Source organism: Lynx canadensis, chromosome D4, assembly GCF_007474595.2.
Source record: "Lynx canadensis isolate LIC74 chromosome D4, mLynCan4.pri.v2, whole genome shotgun sequence".
Taxonomy (NCBI): domain Eukaryota; kingdom Metazoa; phylum Chordata; class Mammalia; order Carnivora; family Felidae; genus Lynx; species Lynx canadensis.
In genome coordinates, this window is record NC_044315.2 from 73,913,103 (window position 1) to 73,935,948 (window position 22,846).

The following is a 22,846-nucleotide window of genomic DNA, read 5'->3' on the forward strand; positions in this document are numbered from 1 at the left end:
TCCTAAATGCCTGTCTGCATTTATTTTCTCCTTGGCTTCACCGCGGGCTCCTGCAAGCAGCTCCCAGTGCACGTCCTGCTTGGAACAGGCCCCCTTGGGACCGGACTCATGACAGACTGGCACCTTCCCCTGCCTCTTCTGGTCCGGGTCAGGTTCCGAGGAGCTCTGTGGAAATGAGTTTCTTAGAAATTCTCTCTCCCCCCTCACTTTCCAGCGGGAGCCAGGGGATTCCCCTCAGGGCCACCTGCACCCGGCGGGGCTCACAGACCCAGATGCCCGCAAGGCCTCCCCCAAAACACACACAGAGGGGCTCGGTCCTCAGCTGCTGCCGGAACTGGGTGGGAGACGGGCTCAGTGTAGACGTGCCACACGCTAGAAGTGAGAAATCTGAGGTGAATTCTTTTGGCTTTAAATGTTGGCAACTCATCTGACCTTTGAAATCTGCCAAGCAAAACAAACCTGTCTGTGGGTCGGAGTCACTCCGAGGCCACAGGTTTGCAAACCCTGGTCTGTGAAGTCCGAGTGCCTCGCCTGCCATGGAGGACTTGTCTCGCCTGTTCCCAGACTTCCGTTCTCATCCTCGCTGCTCCACGTTTCCCGTGCTCAGTGTGTTCTTAGACGCTGCCGCCCCCCCTCCCCTCTGCCTGTCCTTCCTGGTCCAGCTCTGGCTCGCTTCCTCCTGACTTCTGGCTCACGTCCCATGTCTGGCACACAGGGCCTTGTGCAGAGATTCCCCTGTTGCGTGTCCCCAAGTTTATGCTCCAGTCCTGTTGCCTTTTCTTCCCAGCTGCCGAGGCTCAACCTCGTGTTCCCTTTCCCGGCTGTTCTCTGCGTTTCCTTGTGACCCTGTCAGCCCCATCTGGGTCGTTGCGGCATCCCACTGACAGCCATGCCTGTGTGTCTTTCTGCCCTCACCTGCCCTCTACTCTGGCTGCCAGGGGCCTTGGCAAAAACAAATCTGTGACCATGTCACTTCCTGCTAATAAACTTGGGGTTTCCCACTCCGCTGTGTCAGGTCAAGGCCCATAGTATCAAGATCCTCTGTAACCTGATCCCTCTTTCCTATTTATGATCTTTTTGGACCTTTCGTTCTAGCACACTCTGCCTTTATGCAGCATTTCTTGCCCTTTGCTCATACCGTTCCCTCTCCCTGGAAAGCCTTTGTCCATTTCCACATGCCCAAATCCAGCCCATCTTTGAAGGCCGGCTCCTGTGCCGCCACCTTCCAGAACCTTTCTTTAATCTCTTCTGGTCAGAGTTCCGTTTATACCCTACCCCTCACGTGAGTACTTCCCGTTATTTATTTAAAAAAATTTTTTTTAAGTTTACTTATTTTGAGAGAGAGAGAGAGAGGTGGAGAGAGAATGCCAAGCAGGCTCTGCGCTGTCAGTGAAGAGCCTGACGCGGAGCTCGAATCCACAAACCTAAGACATCATGACCTGAGCCGAGATCACGTCGGACGCTTAACCGACTGAGCCACCCAGGCGGCTTTCCCATTATCTATTTTAAATTAGAGGGGCCTTGCCTGTGCCTACCTCTGCCACGAGACTAGGAGCCCCTGGACTTTTCTGACCCGTGCCTCTGTGCTCCCTGCTGCCACCCCACAATGCCTAGTAGGGACTGGCTTCTAGGGAGCGGTATTGACATTGGGGCCATAACTGTCAGGATGGGGCTAAGTTATGCCTCCGTAACAAACGAGCCTGAGAGTGATGAGATCTTAGTAGCTCAAAACCACAAAGGTTTATTTCTTAAGTCATATTACGTGCCCATTGTGGGTCATCTGGGGGCTCTGCTCTGGACCCAGGCTAAAAGCAGCTATTGTATGAAATGCTGCCAGCCGAGGGACAGAGGGAGAGAAAGCTCTGGAGAGATTCACACTAGCTATTACCTGCTACAGCCCAGAAAGGAGAAAAGTTAAGTTCTCTGTCATTGGCCTCATTAGTCACATGGCCCCTCCCAATCTCAGGTGGCCGGGAAATGCCATCATCCCTCATGACAGAATTGGAATGAACCAGAAGTATTTGGTGAAGAGCAGGAGTAACTTAGCTCAGTGCCCAGTGGAAGAAGGGGCTTATCAGGAGCCCATGTCTGTCGTTCTTCCCTCAGTATTCACTCTCCCAGAGCCAAGGCCAGTGTTAGCCACTGGTGTTAGCTACCCCAAGAGAGGGTGTGCCCTTCCTCACTTTGGGGTGTGTGTTTTGAGACTCATGGGGCCCAGTAGATATATATATATATATATATATATATATATGTGTCTTCACCTGGAGATGGCCAGTGAAGGGTAGTTGTATCTGAATCTTGGGCTGGAGCCAGCAGCCAGGATCTGGTGGGGAAGGCCTATAGCAGCCATGCTAGGCAAGTGTTGGGAGGAGTCCTCCCTGGGCCAGCTGCCTGCACAGCAAGAGGCCCCACGGCCTCGTGCCAGCCTCTGATGGTGATTTCCAACTCAGCGGCTGCTCAGCAGCAGGGTCCTTGGCCTTGCTGTGCCTTAGTGTCCTCTTCTATCCAGTGAGGCATGCTCCCTGTCCTGCCCACCTCATGGGTGTGCAAATCAAAAGAGGCGGTGGAGGAGGACAGCATTGTGCAGAGAGAATGAGCTTGGGTCTTCAGTCCGGAAGTGAATCCGGGCTCTCTGACGTAATAGCTGTCGGACCTCAGGCAGGCTACTTGACCTCTCTGTGCCTCAGTTCTCACAGTTGCAAATTCCTGGGGTTCCGTGAAGATTCAATACGATGATGTACATAAAGCACTCAGCATTGTACTTCGTAAATGATTTGCTATTATTATCAGTAGTATTAGCGTGACTCTTCAAGGGGGAAGAGTACCTCTTTGAAGTACCACTTCAAGGGGGAAGAGTGGTAATAGTTTCTGCTTTTTTCTAAAGCCTAAGAAATAAGCCAGTGTGGTGTAGAGAAAAAAAAAAATGGGGTGGGGAAAAAGGCTGGCCCTGGATGAGGTGTCAGAAGACATGGGCTCTAACTGAGCGTCTAATTTGAGTCTCCATTTTCTCATCTGAGGACTGGACAGGGCAATCTGTCCTATCCCTGGGGCCCCTTCTAGTCCTCCCTCCCTAGAATCCAGGGACATTTCTAAGTAACCTGCTTTTGGCAAACTCTTCACGAAAAAGGAGTAAAGTCACAAGTCAGAGGAGTAAAAAAGAGAAAAAGGAATAAAGCCACTCCCGCAAGTCGGGAGTGGAGCCGCCATTTTGGAGCCTGTACTGTCGCAGGGCCTGGGAGCACTTCCTGCTCATTATGGAGGCTCATCTCACATCCATCAAGGCAGACCTTCCTCCTCGAGGGTGTAGTTTCTACCGACGGTCAGGCTCAGAGAAATCTGGTTTGGCCTCAGTGCCAGGAAAGAAAAGCATTAAAAAAAAATCAAATAGTTAGAATTGAGCTTTTTGAATTCATCTCATCTCAAGACAACTAGATTTTGTCTTGTGGGCCAAGTAATTGCTGCTGTTTATAAGGAGTCCCGTGTTCACAATTCTAAAGGGTGGCATGATTGATTATTGATGTCTGCCATGGACGTGGAGATGGTCAGTGGGGTATACGTGCCATAGATTTGACCCCCCTTATCCCCTCATTTTATAGAGGGGCAAACAATTCTACAGAAAGGAAGAGTTGCCCTGGGCCACACAGCAAGTCAGTGATGTTTCCTTCCACTTCCTGAAGGGTCCATCCCCCTCACAGCAAACCCCTCCCACCTGGAAGGAAAACAAGGAGGGAAAGCCCTCTCAGGGATGTGGCCAGGGGCAGAATGCCGGTTAGAGCCATCCCTTTAAATGTGCACCTGCCACGGTGTGCATTCCGTGCCCCGGTGGCCGGGTGTCGTGGAGTTAACGTGTTCCCCTGGCACTTGGCAGAGAAGCATGAGGTTCTGCAGAGCCAAGGGCCTCCGGAGCGCCCTGCTCACCCAGCCGCGCTCGGGGCTCAGAGCCGGCCTCTGTAGCCGAATAGAATAGCGTCCCTGTTTGGTCACTCCGTGCTGTGCCATGCGGGAACCTCCCGTTTGCCTTTCCTCTGAGCTCCATCCCCCCTTGTCCCCACCCCCGGGTCCTCAATGGTCCTGTAACTGCCATCAAACAAACAGTGTTCCCAATGACACAAACATCATCTGAGGCACTTCCCATGGAGGAGCTGGGGCTTGGACACGTGCGTGGCACTTGGCAGCTTCCCAGGCTGGGAGAGTCGGGAGGGGCATCCGTGCCCAGGAGGCTGGCTGCCAAGCTTACAGTGTCGGCTGCCGTTTCCCAGCTGCCCAGAAGTTCCCCGTGCTGAGAAAGATATCTCTCACTCTTAGAAAGAACATCACTGCCACTGGAGCCAGTGTGGGGAAACTCAGGGGTTTTCAGCAAGAAGAGCAGAGATCGTAATATTGAACTTGATGACTTTATTGGATAAGACCAGAAGTGAAAGGAAGTGAGGCAACAGATTCCCGTTTCCACCTGTCAAGCTGCAGGCGGACCTCTGCACAGCAGCGCGAGGAATGGTAGAGCCACACTTGAGGTTTCAAGAACACCGTGGAGAATTCTGAACACAAGGTATTCCCGTTGTTACACCTCGGTCCACAGTCGTGGCAGGCATTGCTAATTGGTCCCTGCACACTGTAACAGTGCACTTCAGAATCCTTCTCAACACAGTGCTCACCAAGACGTCACTGCCAGTCAGCCAGAGTTGAAAAATACGAAGTGGAAACCTGCTAGCCCTTCTTGTCCTAGATGGTAAAGAGGAGGCAAGCGGAGTTTACAACAGTCAGGACATTCAGTCCCCGGAACATTTCCTGAGAGATAAGGATGCTCAGAGGCCATGATCTTCGTGGTCAGAACGTACTACCAAGCAGTGGGTGCTCTTCTCTGTGGGGTGGGAGCATCGGCCCTTAATCCTGGGGAAGTTGCACATGAGGGAGCCCAGGAGGAGTAGCAGGTGCAGGAGCCCATGAAGGGAACAAGCACCCCGCTGGGCTCTCCTCAGATACGGGGTGTGGGCCAACCAGGTTATATCCAGAGAGTTCATTCTTGGCGTGGGGAGGAGCCCCAAAGAAGAGCTAAGGGCTCTTTGTCCTGGGGAGGAAGAGACTGGGAGCAGGGCCAGTGGGGGTGTGGGGGAGATGATGGGGGATAAGTATTCACAACTTGAAGCATTTGAGAGGGAGGGGAAGGAGCGGACACATTCTTTAGAATGTTGAGCTCCAACCGATACAGGGCCGTCACCAGGAGGTGATTTCAGCTCTGTAAAAAGGAAGGCGTCTGTGACTGTGGGAACTGTTTAGAACTGGATATAGGCCTGTGAGGGAGAGAGTTCTGTCCTGGAAATCTCTGGACGGGATGCAGGAGACACAGTGAAGGCTCAGATGGGGGACTACATGGATGTTTCTAGGCAGTGAGCTTTGAGCATCAAGGGGTAGAGGTGTTTGCACACGTGCAGGGTTGCCCGGGGAGGAGGCGCAGGGAAAGGAGGCGGCGGCTCAGCCACGGCTCTGGAAGGAGCAGGCCATCATTCAGACACGGCCATACGGGTTTTGGTCTGTGACAAACCCAGGCAGGGGTGCCAGGTCCCGCTCCGTGGCTCCAGCTGATAGTTTCCTGTTTCAGTAGGTTGTTGGCAGGGCTTTGTACCTGAGCCTGCCAGAACCAACACTCAGCTCTTTGCCACAGCCACCAGGGAAGCGCGGGGCAGAGAGTAGGGGAGTTCTGGCTGCCCTCCCGGGCACGTCTTATCTCTGCAACTGGCTCTTCATCTGCTGGTTCAAGGTGGGCAGGGGTCCTAGTTAGAGCGTCCCCGTGGGAAAGGGCCCCCGGACTATGATCCAGGAGACCCAGGACCTGCCCCGCTGTGGAGTCTTGGACAGGATCCTTAACCTCTCTGAGCCACACTGTCTTCATCGATCGGTGGGTGTAGTGACATCCGCCTGTCTTTCCAGTAGACTTGTTGGGGGCAGAGTGAAGTAATAGGTATGAAAGCGTTTTTACGCGGGAGACCCAAAATGCAAAGCAGATACCAGCAGTATTAGCTGAAGCCTCAGGACATTGACATATCTGGGGTTACATCTGGAGAGACAGGAACCAAAAAGGCCAACGGCTTTCCAGCTTCTTTTTGTTCATTACCTCCCAGAAGAATTTTGAGAAATCGTACGTTCTTTCATATTTTTGAGTTGACGTCTCACATTTTTATCCAGAGTTTAGATAATTTCAAAGGATATAATTTCTGGAGTATTGTGTAAAAAAAAAAAGTGTCATTTTGGAAATATAACCGTGAAACCATTGTTTTAAATGTATCCGAGAGAATCCAAACCCACTGCGGTTTGATATCTGCCATCATCCATTTTAAAAACATACGAACAAGCTCGTCTTCAACAGTCAGAAATTTTACATCTTTCCTTTCTCTCCTTGAACTCATATTTCCAGTCCACTTCCCTCGCAGGATTTTATCCTAATGTAATATATTTTTTATGCTTGAGAGTCTTTTATTGATCACTGTTTTACAGTCATCTCCCACAACAAGATGTACATAAATTGAAATAGAAATTTCTTAAAAATTTTGTTGGGATCATAAAACTGTACTTTTTAAAACGTCCCCCCCCCCGATCGAGTTATTATTAGTATACAGTTTGTCAAAAACAAATTCAGATAAACAGTAAATGTAAAAATAAACAATTAATTGAAAATGCACCTCTTAATGAAATGGATGGGGCTTCATTTCTTTTCAATTGGCTGCTGTTTCAGTGAATTAGTATTTCTTCTTGTTGCACGAGACAACATTCAGCTTTCATTTAACTCCTCTGTTTTGGTTTCCATGCGCGGAAATACTTAGAAAGCTTAATCACATACACAAGGCACCAGGGATGGATGGAGTTTTGAGCGTCACTCAATTTTTGGAACTCTTTCCAAATTGTGTACTGAAAATTGCACGGGGTCTGTCATCAGACGCTGTTGTTCATGGTTTCTCTGCTGACAGCCCCATTAGATGCTTCTTCAGTTTTGCTAAGAGCAAAGGATTGGGAATCACCTGATTCACTGAAGGCGTTGCTCCCTAGATTTCACCCACTTTCTAGGTCTGCTCTTAAACTTGGGATTCCCTCTTTGCTTGGAGCCTTGAGGTGGGCAGCCCCCATGGGGGGGGGCACCATGGTGGGATGGGGGACGAAGGAACCACCTTGTTTGTAGTGCATAAGGGTGGGGTCAGGAGGGAAGTAGGAAGGAGGGCCAGCTGCGTGGGGCCTCCCCAGCCACTGCCACGTCTCCAGCACATTGAATTTAGGGAAGAATACATTTGAAAGTTGATGATTGGGGTATTGACTCTCTTAAAACTGACTGCTCATGTATCCCCAGGTGATTTGTACTCTGCTTGGAAGACCCTGGACCCAAGGACATTTGGTCTGAGTCCAAGCCCTGAGAGGCTCAGGAAACCCACTTGTCCATGATTTACTACCTCTCCAGGTCCTTTGTCCCCCAGTAGGCTGTGGGCCCAACTCATGCTGGGTCCCGGAACCAAGAGGGCTGGGTGTTCCTTGGCACTGCCACCCCCTTGAGACCCCTCTGGTCTCAGCTGGCCTCACCTGATCTGTCCCATCCTCTCGGGAAAGGAGCCAGGCTTTCTGCCAGGTGCTTCTGGAAAATGCTGGAAAGGTGCTATTATTCAGCACCTGTGGCTTCTTGTGTCAGTAGCAACAGCAGGGTTGGGGAGAGGTAGAGGCTTGGTTCCCTTGTGCTGGCATGCTCTATCAGCTGCTCCTGGCAGCCGTGATAGGGGATAGGGGACGCCAGGGGTCCTGTGGTAGGACCAGACATGGCGCCGGGGTGGGGGTGGGGGCGGGATCTGCTGCCCGGCAGCACTTGGGGGGAGCCCCGGGACTGAAGGGGAATCACCTTGGCGTCTGGAGGTGACCTGGTGTCGTGCCAGTAGGATGGTTCTGGAGGCCTGAAGGCTGGCCAGACATTAGCTATGGGTAGCCCCAACCGTGGGCCATCTGGTCCCTAGAATTTTCATGTGCATCACCGAAATGGGTATTGAGTTGTCCCAACCACACGAGGACTTCTGGAAGGATGGAGGATGGGCATGAGACCTGACTGCAGTCGGCAAATGGTACATGTTAACAGGCATCATTTCTTTTTGGTGCTTTCCCAGAGGTGTGGTGGTCACACACGTAGGTTCTGGATCAAGGTCGATCTGGGCAGCCTTTGGCCATATGTGTCCCTCCAGCCCTCGCTTCCTTCATCTGAACAGTGGGGATGATAATCACCTGTCTTACTGGGTGTGTGATGGGGAGCTGAGCTGATGTGTGCCGAGGCACGGAGTCCACACCCTGCCCTCTTTGGCTGTGTGAGCTGCGCACGTCACCGCACACCCGGCCAGCTTCTGCTTCCTCGCCTGTGCATTGGGCTCAGAGGCCAAGCCTGTGCGGAGACGTGAGAGAGGCTCGAATGAAAAGTGTTAGAGCACCTGGCATTTAGTAGACCATGATGGTGACGACAAAAGGGTAGCTGGGGAACCCGCAGAGTGAGGAAGCTTACCTGGCAGAGAGTCAGGCATCTGGCCAGGACGGTCTGAGCTGAGAATCCCCCGGAAGGCTGGTCAGGGCCCCATGCGCCACACTGGGGTATGCAGTGGCTGTGGGCTGGGGGACATAAGACCACGGCATACACGGGGCATGGTCTCCCTGTAGGCTCATTTTGCTGGAAGGCTTCTGGGGAGAAGCATTATAACCATACTGTGAATAATGTTATGTTATATTAAGTCAGAGAATAGAGAAAACAAAACTTTGGGGGGATTTGGGCCTGTAGCCGCTGCTTTCTGCCATAGGCCAGCCTCCCAGCGGAATGTGTGGATGTCCCCTGCCGGGACAAGTTCTTTAGTGAAAATGTAGACAGCACGATCTTGATCACCCTTCCGTGTTCAGATGGAGAAGCCAAGGCCCCGGGAGCTCAGGTGACTGGCTGACCTGAGACTTGGAGCCCCTCCTCACCTGGCTCCTTCCCCACCCTTCCAGGCACCCCCAACTTTAAGGGCTCTTTCTGATTTCTTACGTAATTCAGATGGAAAAGCGCCCGAAGGCAGCCCCCACGGTGGATCTGTGCGAAGCCGCTATTCAGGGACCTGGATTTTTGACCAAGCGTTGAGATATGCATCTGGTACGTGAGGGCTGAGGGGCAGGAGGACCTGACTGGGGCCGGCATGAGGGTGGGGGCACGGCTGGACATAGCCGCCACCTGCAGACCCCTGATAAGTTGAACCTGCTATAGCATCTGCAGGGCCGTGAGGGGCCGCCCTCCTCCACCCTGTCGCTGCCACAGGGCAGCAAATCTGAGCCCGCCAGGGGCCCTGGAAGACTTGGCCGTTAGAGGGACGACAGAGCACGTGGAAATCGGGAAATCGGGAACATTCTGGCTGCACTTGCTATGGGCTGCAACTCTGAAACAGGCCACGGGTATAAAGGAGTTCTGTGGCCAAATGCGTTAGAAGAGCTTGGGTTAAACCGTCAGCTTAGTGCAGGACCTCTCCAAGTTCCCGTGCACTGCACCTCCCCAAGACGGCCATGCCTCCCACCAGCTTGACTGTGGGTCTCTCTTTCCCGGGGTGCGTTCAGGAAGTTGGGTTGTAAAGAACTTTGGAAAATGCTGATCGTCACAGCAGTTTCTCTGTACTGAATGCTGGCTTTGTACTGGGTACTGTGCTCTAAGTAGCCACAGTATTATTGCTCATAGCCGCCCCCCGAGGTGGGTGCCATTTTCCTGTGTTCAGAGAGGAAGCCCGAGGCGTGAGTGTTTCCATGACTTGTCCGGGACCTCTTGCTGCTTATGTGGTCAGCCAGGATTTGAGCCCAGGTTTGCTGGCACCACTGCCCAGTGGGGCTGCCACTCTGGTGCCCTTGCCTCATGCCTCACCCTCCAGCTGTCTGCACACCAAGCCCCTCTGCAGACACAGCACCTGAAGCCTGAGGTCTTAGGGTGAGTGGCGGTGAGGAGGCAGGCAGGACCTTGAACTCAGTCGTAGGAGTGCACTGGGCGAGGGCCCCGCTCTGCCCTGGGGAGCCAGCCGAGGATGTAAGACTGATGACCGTACCCGCTGTGACTCTGTGTGGGTTGAGATCCATGAGCAAGGCTGCACAGATCCTCAGCTCCCTCTGTGGGTTGAGGGAAAACCCCACGAAGCCGGTTGGGACCTGGCCTGCTTGTGAACAGAATCAAGGGGGTTGGCAAGTGGGGGGACCCATTGCAGCCTGCAGTTATTACACAGCTTGAAAAAGTCTTTAGGTCATTGACTGCAGTTGGAGAAACTGAGGCCCAGGGCTGTGGCAGGGCTGGGGCATAGAGACCTCACCTGGAAGCGGGTTAAGTCTGAACCAAGTCTTTCCTTGTCAGAGGCTGTGACCTCAGTCCTCTGGGGAGAGACTCCACCTTCCCTGGGGCACCTTTCGTCCATCTCCCCCTTTCCTTCCGCCTCTTCTGTTCACTCCCCTGACCTAGGGTCCTGCACTGGGCCCACCACGTCCTGCACTTGACTATGGTAACCCCATCACCCTGCCCATCCCCTTGCCTAGTGGCCTGTCTGCTTCTTGGCAGACAGAGGGCAGCGATCACTCACACTCTCGCTCACGGCTGGGGCTCCGGTGCCGGGCATGTTTAAGATGCTCCATAAATTCTCAGTTGGTTGAAGGGAAACTGGCAGAAACTGTTGAAGAGTGGGTCATAGCCAGCCATAGGAGGGGAGTCAGGGTCATTATTACTCAGGGACAGATGAGGAGAACAGCAGGACACTGAATTTATTGAGCCCCCCCATTGTGTGCCAATCACGGGGCTAAAAACAAAGAAATACACAACTGGATCTTTGCTCCACATATGTGTATTTTCCCCTGTGAGACCAGGGTAACACATAGAAAACCACTGGATGACAGACTGCTAAGTTTCATGCTGGTGTTGGGATGACAGCGTCCCCTTTAGTGACCCACAGGAGTGCGGTGGCGAGGCTGTCAGTGTGGCAGCCGTCTCACATGTGGTGTCTTATTAATCCTGACCTCAGTCATGAGGTGTAGGAATCTTCGTCTTGTGTTACAGGTGAGGCAGCTGAGGCTCGGACCAGAAGAGGGATGTGCCTGAGATCAGCCGGGGGCGGGGGGGTGGCGGAACGGAGCTGACAGTCTCCAAGCTCAGTGCTCTTGTGACTTAATACCTGGAGTTTACACGTAAACAGGCCTCTGCCCCCAGGAGGGGCTGAAGACAATAGGAACTGGTGATGCCTACACTCACCGAACATCTGGGCTCACGGCAGGAACACTCGAGGTTTCTTCAGTCTTCACTCGATGCTGTTGCATTGTCCACACCTTACCCAGGAGGACACTAAGGCTCAGCCAGTAAATGGTAGAGTGGAGATTCCTTCCCAGGCCTGCCTTACTCTGAAACCAGTGCTTCCCGTACCTCATTGCTGGGAGTCAGAATCCTCTGAGGACCCTTTTGAAAAAGGCAGGTTCCTAGGCCCTTAGCCCCAGCCATTCCAGCGCACTTAACCCGGAGTGGGGCCAGGGCCTCTACTGGTGCGAGCTTCCTGGCCATTCTGTTGGGAAGGATGCGGCCTGAGCCCAGGTGCTAGCGGGCCTATGTGAGGGATTGGTCAGGGCCTCTGCTCGTGGGGCCCCTGCCAGGCTAGGTCTGAGGGGCTCTGCTTAGCTTCCTGCCATGGGCCTTTCCCGCGTGCTCCGTGTGGGTGGGCTCCACCTTAACCTGTCTGAAATGCCTGCTGGCAACTCGGCCGTTTCAGTCTACCCACTCCCGGGAAAAGGGCCCTGCAGAGGGCTGGAGTCAGGCAATCACGCCGTGTGGGTCTCCGCATGCCCGAGAGAACAAGAAAGCTGCTCCGCCTCCCGGTGTTCTGTGCTCTCCCCGGATGCGGAGGGCACATCCGTGGGAGGGCTGGGCGCTTCCTAAGGGGATCGTGGGGCCACCCCTGTGAGGTGGGTACTTCCAGCCCCTTGACACGTGAGCAGACTGAGGCTTAGTGTGTCTAAGGGAATTACCAAGGTCGCGGTGTGGGTAGATGGCAGAAGAGGGACAGAGACCAGATCCATGTGATTCGAAGACTGTCCTCTTAACCTCTGTCCCATCCCGGTAGGCAGCGGAGGTAGAAGTTACTTGAATGCGTGTTGATTTCCTTCCGTGGATGCCATTTATTCCTTATTCTGAAAGAACACTTTTGTGTTCATTTCCTTTTTCCTCTCAAGGAGTAAGTATGAGAGTTGCCTTCTCCGCCTTACAGATTTGGAAACTGAGGCCCAGAGATGGAAGTGATTTGCCCAAGTTCACTTAGAGAGTTGGGGCAAAAACTTGTGAACGAGACCCTGGCTTCCCAACCTCCAGCTCGGTGCTGTTTCTGCTGGTCCTTGTTGCCCCTTTGCCTGCCGGGGACGAGACAGCCCGTTGGATGACCCCTGACCCCTTGTCACAGAGTTCCTGCTGCTTGGGGACATCACTGCGGGTCCTGGGACCTCATGGTTGCACGTTGGGTACCGACTGACCTGTCCCTTCCTTTTCTGTTGTCCAGGATCCTATGAGTGTGGAATCTGTGGCAAGAAGTACAAATATTATAACTGTTTCCAGACCCACGTACGGGCACACCGAGGTGAGTGGGCCAGGGCTGAGGGCCGCACCTCTCCGTTCTCTGTCTGGTGTTCTCCCTGGGCCCCCTTGGGGATGACCTCGGACCCCCCTCCCCCAGAGCTGCAGTCCTCTCCCTCTTTCTGCAGCAGGCAGGAGACCCAGGCGGACAGGAGAGGCCTCCTTAACTTGGGAGAGCGCACAGGGCTGGGGGGGGAGAGGGGACGGGAGGTCATGCCACCACACTTCTGTCACCAGTGCCCCTGCCTGCCCCACGCGGGCCCGCTTCCCCCCAGGATGCTTCAGTGCCGCCTGGTGTGGCGGCCCCTGCAGGGAAGGTGCTCGCGGGTCCATCTGGTGTGCTCTTCGAGGCGGCCCCGGGAGCGGGGGCGGGGCGCTGTGGCCGTTATGAAGATGAGAGGGCTGAGGGGACGGGAGAGATGGTCCAGGAGGAAGGGCGCTGGGTCAGGGGGCACGGAGAAGGGCTGTGAGGCTGTGTGCGCTGCATCCTGAATGCGCAGAGAGCGTCCTGGGCACAGTGGTGGGTGGACCGCCTGCCCTTGCTCTTCTCGCTCTTTTGGCACGGCCCAGCCATGGGTCCAGTCCGCTCACTTCCCTCTCATTTTCTCTCTCTTATAGACACTGAAGCCACCTCAGGGGAGGGAGCCTCCCAAGGCAGTGAGTATTTCCCCTCGCTCTTGTCCCTCAGGACTGCCCTCTGGGAGACACGTTGCTGTGGTTCAGGCTGTGGGGCCGGCCACAGGGTCTTTATGGAATTGTAGCAACCTCAGAACAACCTTTCCCAAGGTGTGTCCCACGGCCCACGTCCTAGGGCGGCAGATAGGTGTTCGATCAGCAAAGGGTTCTCTGGCCACATAACCCAGGGCAGCCTTGGGTTCCGCTCAGATGAACACGTTTCTTTGCTGTGGACTTCTCGGGACCCTTCACGGGCAAGCACTCACGTGCGGAACCCAGTGTGTGCATCATCTCCTCCTCTGTTCTTTTGACTCCCAATTCCTGGATGGGCCTGGGGCTTCATGGCTGATGTTTGGGAAATGCTACTTCGGAGAGTTATCTCACGAACACCCACGGGCACTCGTCTCTGGGGTGTGCCATCCCAGCAGCGCCTGGGGAGCCACAGGGCCTCGCCAGCTGAGGACAGTGTTCTGCTTTGCTGTTCGTGGGCCCTGCTCGCCCTGCCCCCAGGTCTAAACCCACGGGCCTGGTAAGAAGCCAGATGAGTGTAGGCTGGGGCGGAACCTCTTCCCAGCCAACAAACCTGAGTTCCAGAACCCAGCAGTTCCCCTCCCAGGTGTATCCCAACCGAACTGTGTGCACGTGGCCACCAAAAGACGGTGACTCGGGTATTCTTAGCAGCTGTGTTTGCAACAGTCCCACACTGGAAACCACCCCGAGTGCCCAGTGCTCGGAGTGGACAGATAAGTCGTGGCGTGTTCACGTGAAGCAACGAGGGAGAAAGACATAGAGCCACACCTAGCCACACGGATTACCCACAAACACGGTCAGCAAAAGAAGCCCGACACAGAGTTCCTCCTCTAACGTCTGTGCACGGGCAGTACAAGATCGGGAAAGTAATTCGTCCTGGAAGAAATCGTGGGCAGGGGTTTCTGGGTGCTCATGGCACAGGTGTTTTTGGTTTATGAAAACTGGAGGAGCTGAACAGGTTTCTGCATTGGGGTCAGCGGACCCTTCCGTGGGGACCAGATAGTAAATGTTTTAGACTTTGCAGGCCATGCATCTCTGTCCCCACCACTCAGCTATGCCATGCCGCATGAACACAGCCAGAGACAGACAGAAATGAATTTTTCACCAAAACAGAGGGTGGGCAGCCCATAGTTCGTCAGCCTGTTCCTCCTGCCATAAAAGGTTTTTAAAAATAATAAACATGCCCAGGGGCGCCCGGGTGGCTCAGTCTGTTAAGCCGCTGAGTCTTGGTTTAGGTTCAGGTCATGGTTCTCGCAGTTCGTGAGTTTGAGCCCCGCATCAGGCTCCACGATGACAGTGCGGAGCCTGCTTGGGATTCTTTCTCTCCCCCTCTCTCTCTGCCCCTCCCCTGCTTGCTCTCTCTGTGTCTCAAAATAAGTCAGCTTAAAAAAGTTATTTTTTGGGGCGCCTGGGTGGCGCAGTCGGTTAAGCGTCTGACTTCAGCCAGGTCACGATCTCGCGGTCTGTGAGTTCGAGCCCCGCGTCGGGCTCTGGGCTGATGGCTCAGAGCCTGGAGCCTGTTTCCCATTCTGTGTCTCCCTCTCTCTCTGCCCCTCCCCCGTTCATGCTCTGTCTCTCTCTGTCCCAAAAATAAATAAACGTTGAAAAAAAAAAAAGTTATTTTTTTAAATTATAGACATGACAAAAAAAAGTCTAAAACAAAGCAGTTTGAGGAGGTGTATGAGCTAAAGCAGGGCCTTAATTGCACTGGGTCCAAAAAGCATTTCCCATCCATTCTCTCTTTGGATTCCCACAGCACGTGAGAGGCAGGCAGTGCTGAGGCTAAGCTTCCATTTTCCAGACATTCGAGGCTCAGGTAGGTCAGACACCTGCCTGAGGGTCACGGCTAGGAGGCAGTGAATGCTTGTCCCTCCTCTCCGAGCCCTGCCCCAGCCTGGCCCCTGGCTCCCTTCCTCTTCAAAAGCTTCCTTCTCTTCCGGCTCCCATGGTCTGCCTGTGGTCAGCCACACATTTAAAGATCTTCTCTATTTGTCTTTCCTTCCTTAGCTATTCTGGGCCCCTGGCCTCTCCGGCAGCCCCTCAATGATCCATTGTGTTCCATCTGGCTTCCGTGGTTCCCGGAGGCCCCCTGGCTGTTGAGGACTCTGTAGCCAAGGGTATTTTTAGTCCTTCCATTACTTTTGCCTTCCTCCCAAGGGAATTTTCTCCCCACGGCCACTGTGCTTTATTTTATTCTCAGTCCTGCACCCCTATCCTGACCCAAGCCAGCAGTGCCTGCTTAGAAAGCCTGGCATCCTCACAACACCAGCCTCGTGACAGGAGCCTGACCGTGGAGTCCTGGAGCCAAAAGCATCATGTTGAGAATACCAAGTCCAGCCTACCCATTTTGCAGATGGGGACACTGAGTCCCAGAGAGAACTCATGCAGCTTGTTAGTAATGGAGGTGGGCATAGAAACCAGGCCTCACGCCTTCTAGTCCAGGGGTCTTTCATTTAGCTGTTAGAAAAATTATATAATCATAAATGGAGGCATATATGCGCTCACCCGTATCCTAACTAAGAAAAGAAAAGCTTAACTCCGTGTCTACTTCTGTTGCAGCCGTTACGTTGATTCCCTTTCCAAAACGATATTAGGCAACATTTACCAGGTATTTGTTGCCGGTTGGGCATTGTGCTCTGTTCATTTTTCGTTACAACTCGGAGATGAAGGAACCGTCTCATTCCCATTTTGCAGATGAGAAGACCAAGGCGCCCGGGTTAGGGAGTGTGTCCAGCGTTAGTTGTGCTTATTGGCATCCGAGTCGGGTTGGAGTCATGCAGCCCCACTGCAGAGTCTGTCTCTCCAGATGGATTCGTGGTGCCCTTCCGGGAGACATTTCTGAGCTCTCTTGGAGGCTCTGAAAGTGTCGTTTCATTGACAGAAAATTATTTTGCCTTTCTTCCTGTGGGGATAACTCTTTGGTTCTCATCTACTCCTGTCTTAGGTAGGCCTGGCACTGTGGTTCCCCACCCGTATTGAGAAGAGGTCGCGGTACGGGATTCGACAGAGCAGGGCGAAGGCGCGTCTCAGTGGCAGAAAGCTGGGGGGTTCACCGTTTATTGGAGGTGGTAGGAGGGGCCATGTGAGCAGATGTGAGACGAGTGTGGCCGGCGGCTGCGGAGTGCCACTGGCACTGGCCGGTATGGGAGAGGAATTTCTGGGGCGGGGCCCCATCTGGAACCAGCAGATCCTGGATGCCCTTGACTTCTCCACCTGCTCCCCAGTATCCAGCACTGAGAGAGGATTGTGGTCCAGATGGGACATGAAGAGGGGAGGTTATTGTCGAGGCTGGATCGGAACTTGAGCCAGGCTTGGAATCCTAGAATGGCCGGCCTGGGAGAGGCCCTGGGAATCAGCTCATTACTACCTTCCTGTCCCCTCACATTAGGGAGGAAAGAGCCGAAGGTGAATCCTGAGGTGGGGTCAGCCCTTGCTGGCAGTCTGGATGAGGCAGAGCAGGACCAGGCCTCTCCTCCTCTGCTTTCCACCTGTTCTCCCCCCACTCCCCTCCACTGCCTGGCTGGTTCAGGTGTGGGCACAGAAATGGTAGGGCCTGGTGGGATGGTGGCATGCCGGGTCCCCAGACCCTCAGAGTGACTGTGTGTGCTGACGCTGTGTGCGTCTCACTTGGGGACCAGTTAGGCTCTGTGGCAGATGCCAGGGCACTTTGGGAGATCACAGGTGCAGTCTAAGAGGTGGGGGCAGAGGCAGGGAGATGGCCGATGTCATCTGTGCCCCTGAGTTCAGCTAAGCAGGGACCAGAACCTTCCCATAGAATTTCCTGGCATTGCAACGTCGGGATGGAGGGAGCCTCCTCAATCCTGTATTTGAGTGCTGGGGAGCAGAAGGAGGGCCAGAAGGCTGGTGCCTCAGTCAGGAGCGGAAGGTGGGCTTATCCAGGCAGAGAGAGGCCATGTGCCCTGATTCAGCTATGGCATGGAGCTGAGTGAATATTTGAATCTTGGCTATGCCTCGCCCCACTGTGCAGCCTTGAGTAAGCCACTCTGTCTCCCTGTGCTGGACATAGTCCGGAAGGTGAGGTGGGCGGGTCATCCCGAGATCTGCCCAAGGAAGACACACAGGATGTCTGTGCTAGTGCGTGGTGAGAGCAATGTCCTGAGGGAGTCCCGCCCCAGAATTTGGATAGACCTAGGTAGGGATCATCCGAACTCTGGCCCTGTGTGCATTATCTATTGCTGTGGAACACACCACCCCACGGCTGAATGACTTAAACAAACATTGATTTATGGTCTCATGAGGCACGTGAGGCATTGGCCAGGACTGTGGTCTCCTCTCAAGGCCCAACTGGGGAAAGGCCCAACCTCCGCACTCACGCACATGGCTGTTGGCAGGATCCTTCCCAAGTTGTTGGACTGAGGGTGTCACTCCCCCCCCTGGCTGTTCACCAGAGGCTCCCGTGTGGCTCTCTCTCTGCGGCAGCTTACAACATGGCAGCTAGCAAGAGGCAGGCGGTGTGAGAGAGACAGAAGTCGCGGGCTTTTGTAACCTGATCTCAGAAGTGACATCTTATCACTTCATTCCCTTCTCTTTATTAGAAGCAAGTCACTAGATCCGGTTCAGACTCAAGGGGAAGAGATCGTACAGGGGGTAAACGCCAGGAGGCCAGGGTCTTTGGGAAGCTGCCTACCACAGGACCTCCTAACTGTGGGGCTTGGGACAGACAGGTCCCTTCTGAACCTCAGCCTACCTGTGTGTTAAATGGCTTACTTCTTGGGGCGCCTGGGTGGCTCAGCCGATTGAGCGTCCAACTTTGGCTCATGTCATGACCTCTCAGTCCCTGAGTTCAAGCCCCGCATCAGACTCTGTACTGACAGCTCAGAGCCTGGAGCCTGCTTTGGATTCAGTATCTCCCTCTCTCTCTCTCTGCTCTTCCCTGGCTCATGCTCTGTCTCTCTCTCTCTCTCTCTCTCTCTCTCTCTCAAAAATAAATAAACATTAAAAAAAATTTTTTTTTTTTTTAATGGCTTACTTCTTCCCCCTCAGTCACAAGAACCAATGGAGGAAAGACAGGAAGTGCCTGGTCTGGCACCTTGCACATGCAGAGCCTCGAGAAGGGAGGTGGGGTCAGGCCCTTTTAAGGTCTCAGCTCACAGAGTGGGATTGAAGGTTGGTTTGAAAGTCGCTTCAGCACCCTCCAGTCTCCTTGTGGAGAGGACCCCTAACGTCCCGGCACTGATTCTCTGTGGCTCACCAGCTGGGGCTAGTCTGGGCTAGTCTCATGTTTGGGTCGTGAAGCCGATGATCTGGCCCAAAGAAACCCCACCCGAGTGACCGAAGTCCTGGTAACTACACTTGTCTCTCTGTCCCCCGCAGACAATTTCAGGTACACATGTGACATCTGTGGGAAGAAATACAAGTACTACAGCTGCTTCCAAGAGCACCGGGACCTGCACGCGGTGGATGGTGAGTGAGGCCCCTCACTGCCGGGAAGTAGAGTCAGATAAAGAGGAGCACCCCCCCCCCACCGCCCCCAGGGCTGCTTGTCCCCCTGCCACCCCACCCACCAGCTGTCCCTGCCCTCCTCCCACCCAGAGGAAGGTCAGAGGGCAGTCAGACCAGGAGGGCAGTGACCGAACCCTGAGGATTCTGGGAGAGAGAAGGTCCCCGTCCTACTCCATACATACTTCTGATTAGGGTAACCCAAGTGAAATTGCATTTTGTAGGTCAAAATCCGTCGAATTTTAGCAATTTCATATCGATGCATTTTACAGTTTCATACTGAGTATTCACATGCTCTGATGAAATTAAACCAGTTTTTTAAAATGAATGATGGTATTTTAGTGTCTTCAGTTATAGAGTTAGAAATTGGAACAATAAATTTAGGTAATTTATTTTTAGAATCTCAATCCTAGAAATAGGGTCTTGGGCCTGGAAAGGATGGAGGGGGGCCCCCACTCCAGCCCCACATCCCCAGCCCGTCGCAGGCTGTGACAACCAGGCCCTGCCACTCACTCCCGCTGGCTTGTCCTTGTCCTTTTCACATCGCCTTTTTTTTTTCCTACTGGTCTCTTCCTTTTTTTCTCCTGGCCTGGCCCCTCAAGTAGCTGTTGGCGACCCAGAAACAGGCCAGGCAGAAATTGCCCGCCTCTGGGTTGGACCCTAGCCCGTGGGGTGGATGGGGAATGGAGGCACAGGCTGTGTCCCAGTTGGGATGTGCCCTCCTGTGGCCCCTGGTTTTCCGGGGCCTCCATGCTGGCCAGGGTAGGCTCTCCTGGGCCCCAGAGGCTGGGAGCGTTGGGCAGAGGCAGCTGTGGGCAGGGACTAACAGGCCTCCCGTTTGCTTCTTTCCTTCTGCGGCTGCTGCCTCCTGCCCGGGTGCAGTATTTAGTGTGGAAGGGGCCCCTGAGAATCGGGCAGGTAAGTCCTTGGTGGCTGCCCACTTCCCTGTGCCCAGCTGGACTCCCAAGACCTGGTTGCCAGGGCGCTAAGGGCTGTGTGTTCTCCCACAGACCCCTTTGACCAAGGTGTCGTGGCCACTGACGAAGTGAAGGAGGAACCCCCGGAACCGTTCCAGAAAATCGGGCCAAGTATGCGGGCCTCTCTCTGGGGTTGGGCTGGGCTGGGCCGGTGGGGGGAGACTGGCTGAGGGCTAAGTCTTGCCATTGGAAGAGGGTGGCATCACTTATCCTGAAACAGTGGTGCTGGCCAGTGACCACTGACCTCCTTAGACCTCACCTTGCCCACCTGTCTAATGGGCCAGTCTTAGGACTTTAGCTTTTGAGGAGCAGCAGAACAGCACAGGGTCATGGTCAGGGCAGTGAAAGTAGCACAGGCTTGGTGCCCTGGTAGTCTGTTAGCCGTCCTGAGCCTCGGCTCCTTACATGTCAATGAGGATGACATTTCCCCGAAGGTTTGTTGGGGGATTAAATGAGATCGTGAATGTAAATCACCTATTAGCACAGTGCCTGGTACATAGTAGGTGCTCGGAAAATAACTCTCGTCATCTGAAGGGGTTCCTCAGCAAATGAAGCTGTCCAGGGGAGCCACATGTAGACACTCTGTCCTTGTCCCAAGTAAACCCCTGAGGGCAGGAGTCACACAGCGGCCTGCCTGTTCTCAGCATACTTGCATTGAGTGTGGTGGGGACACAGCAGTGGGCGGGGCATTTGTGGCCCTGCCCTTGGGTACAGGGAGGGGGCAGTGGGTCAGTAGCAGATAGTTCCAGCATAACCTGAAGTGCAAGGAGCCATGGGGGCTGGCGCAGTACCTGGCCAGCCTCGGGAATCCTGGAGGCTTCTGCTTGGGGACGAGGGTGGGGAATGAGCTCTTGCGTCATAGGCGGAAGTGGGAGAGCAGCGCCTGTTCTGGGAATTGAAAGGCAAATCAATTCTGAGTTGAAGTCTTGAGAGAGAGCCTTGAATGCCAGAGGAAGGCATCTAGACTTCATTCTGAGGGACAAGGAGCCTGAGAGTTTACCACATGGGGAAGGGATTTGATCGGATTTGCACTTTAGGAAGACTATTTTGGCTGTTTCTAGAAGAATGGATTGAGTAGAGTCTCACGAGTGAGAGGGGTCTGGCCCAGCCCTTCAGGAATTCACATTCCCCTTCCTTGCTTACCACCCAACAGGAAAAGGCCTTTGTCGACTCTGCCTCGCTACAATAAGGATTGAAGGTAGCTTGCAGAATAGACACACAGACACTGAATGAAAGGATGAGGAAATCCAAGGCAAGGAAAGTCGAGGAGCTGAAGCAGGGAAGCTGGGGATGCTCTTCAAAGGGTGGAGCTTGGCCCTGACCCTTGGAAGCCGTTGGTCCGGTCCCCATCCTGTCTCTCCCTCCTTCCTCCTCCGTGGTAGAGGATGAGCCTGCTTTGTTTGAACTCTTAAAGCACTCCAGAAACGGGAGAGGCAGCAGTATTTGCGAAGCGGTTAGCATAGCGCTTGTCATGTGTTTACCGTGCATATGACACGTTTTCTTTTTCCCTCAGAAAATGATGAAACCCTCAACACTGAAACCGCTATAAGTTAAACCGTGGGGAAACCTACATGGGAATCAGACACGTTCTATGATGGACATTCGTAGACAGATACAGGACGGGGACAGTGGGGTCTGTGACCTGCCATGTTAGTACTGTCTGCCAGCCGCCCCGGGGTAGCACTGCCCTTCTGTCTGCAGCATCATAATTATGAAAGTAGAATTGGAATCCGGCCCACATTTGAATGCTGCCATCTCCAATTTGCCAGCTACTTATCCCCCTTCTGAGTGTCCTTTGACTCATCTGTAAGCTGGGGACGAGAGCATCTATCTGTTCTGTAAGGCTGTTGGAGGATGCCTGCAGGAAGTGTTTGGCCCAGCACCTGGCTCGCATCCAGGGCTTAACACATGAGTGGTGTTGTCGAGAGACGGCCAATTGTAAGAGCTTTAGAGCACCCCATCTATGAACCCCAGCTCTACATTTAATACCTGCGTGAGGGCGTACATGCTCTATAATCTCCTAATCTACGCTTTCTTTAACTCGAGAATGGGGTGGTGACAGTTCTTTCAGGATTGTCGTGGAGATGAGATGAGGTTATGTTTGCACAGGAATTAGCGTAGTCTTTTATGCACACACGGAAGGCATTAATAAATAAGTGGTGCCTATTACCCAGGAAGGTACAGAACTAGATGAAACTTGTTCTGTAGATCAGTAACTGAGTCAGACAGACGGCCGGTGGAATTGTCACACACCATAAGCAGTTGGGAATTGCACTGAGCAAAGGGAACTGGGTTTGGCTCCCTGAATGCTCCCAGCTTGACGTTATGGAGTGGAGATTGCCAAAATAGTGTGACCATCTCCCGTCACCGCTCAGGAGCTGCCTTATGAGGTAAGAACGCTGCTGCTTGGGTTTCAAGCAGGCCAAGGCCACAGAACTCTAAAAATGAGAAGGCATAGAGTGAGAGGAGCCATGAGAGGCACACCGCACCATGAATAGAGTTTTGTTGGTCCGGGAAGAGGAGGGACCCTGAAGCAGTGCATGCTGGGAAGTACACCTTCCATATCCGCATCATCTGAGCAAATTGGAGAATTAGGGAGGAAGAAGCTGGAGCTATGACAGAGCAGAGGAACCCTTCTAGAAGGAGACAGTTTGTCCTAGGGGCCTTGCATGTCAGCTGCTCTCCTGCTGCAGATCTGAGAAATACTACCATGGCAGTGGTCTTCCATGCTCATGACTACGATGATAATGGGAGGGTCAAGGACAGTTCACTCATGTCTATCGAAAACAGTAAGTCTGAATTCATCTGCAGTTTACTTGATTTTTTTAAAATGTGGATAAGGAAGAGTAACTTGAAAAATTTTTTAAATTAAAAAAACCCCCCAAACCATGAATCTGTGAAAATTCCACAGAATTTAGGAGACTCTGAGGACAAGCATACCTCTGAAGATGACCCTACTACAAAATCTAGAAGAACATTCTGTGACAACCATAATCAAGTATAAGAAAATATGACTTACCTTACTCTCCTTGGGCTGTCCTAACAAAATACCCGACTGGATGGCTTCAGCAAAGTTATTTTCTCACGGTTCTGG

General features: G+C 53.4%; 1 protein-coding gene across 1 annotated transcript in view; it reads left to right on the forward strand.

The window, feature by feature from the left end:
- Positions 1-22,846, forward strand: part of ZNF618 (zinc finger protein 618) — a 198,628-nt gene that overhangs the window by 133,323 nt on the left and 42,459 nt on the right. The window contains exons 5-10 of the mRNA XM_030292839.1: positions 9,038-9,133; positions 12,537-12,614; positions 13,229-13,267; positions 18,650-18,739; positions 19,658-19,693; positions 19,786-19,863. Coding sequence (XP_030148699.1) covers positions 9,038-9,133; positions 12,537-12,614; positions 13,229-13,267; positions 18,650-18,739; positions 19,658-19,693; positions 19,786-19,863 — 417 coding nt within the window. The remainder of the gene's footprint in view (positions 1-9,037; positions 9,134-12,536; positions 12,615-13,228; positions 13,268-18,649; positions 18,740-19,657; positions 19,694-19,785; positions 19,864-22,846) is intronic.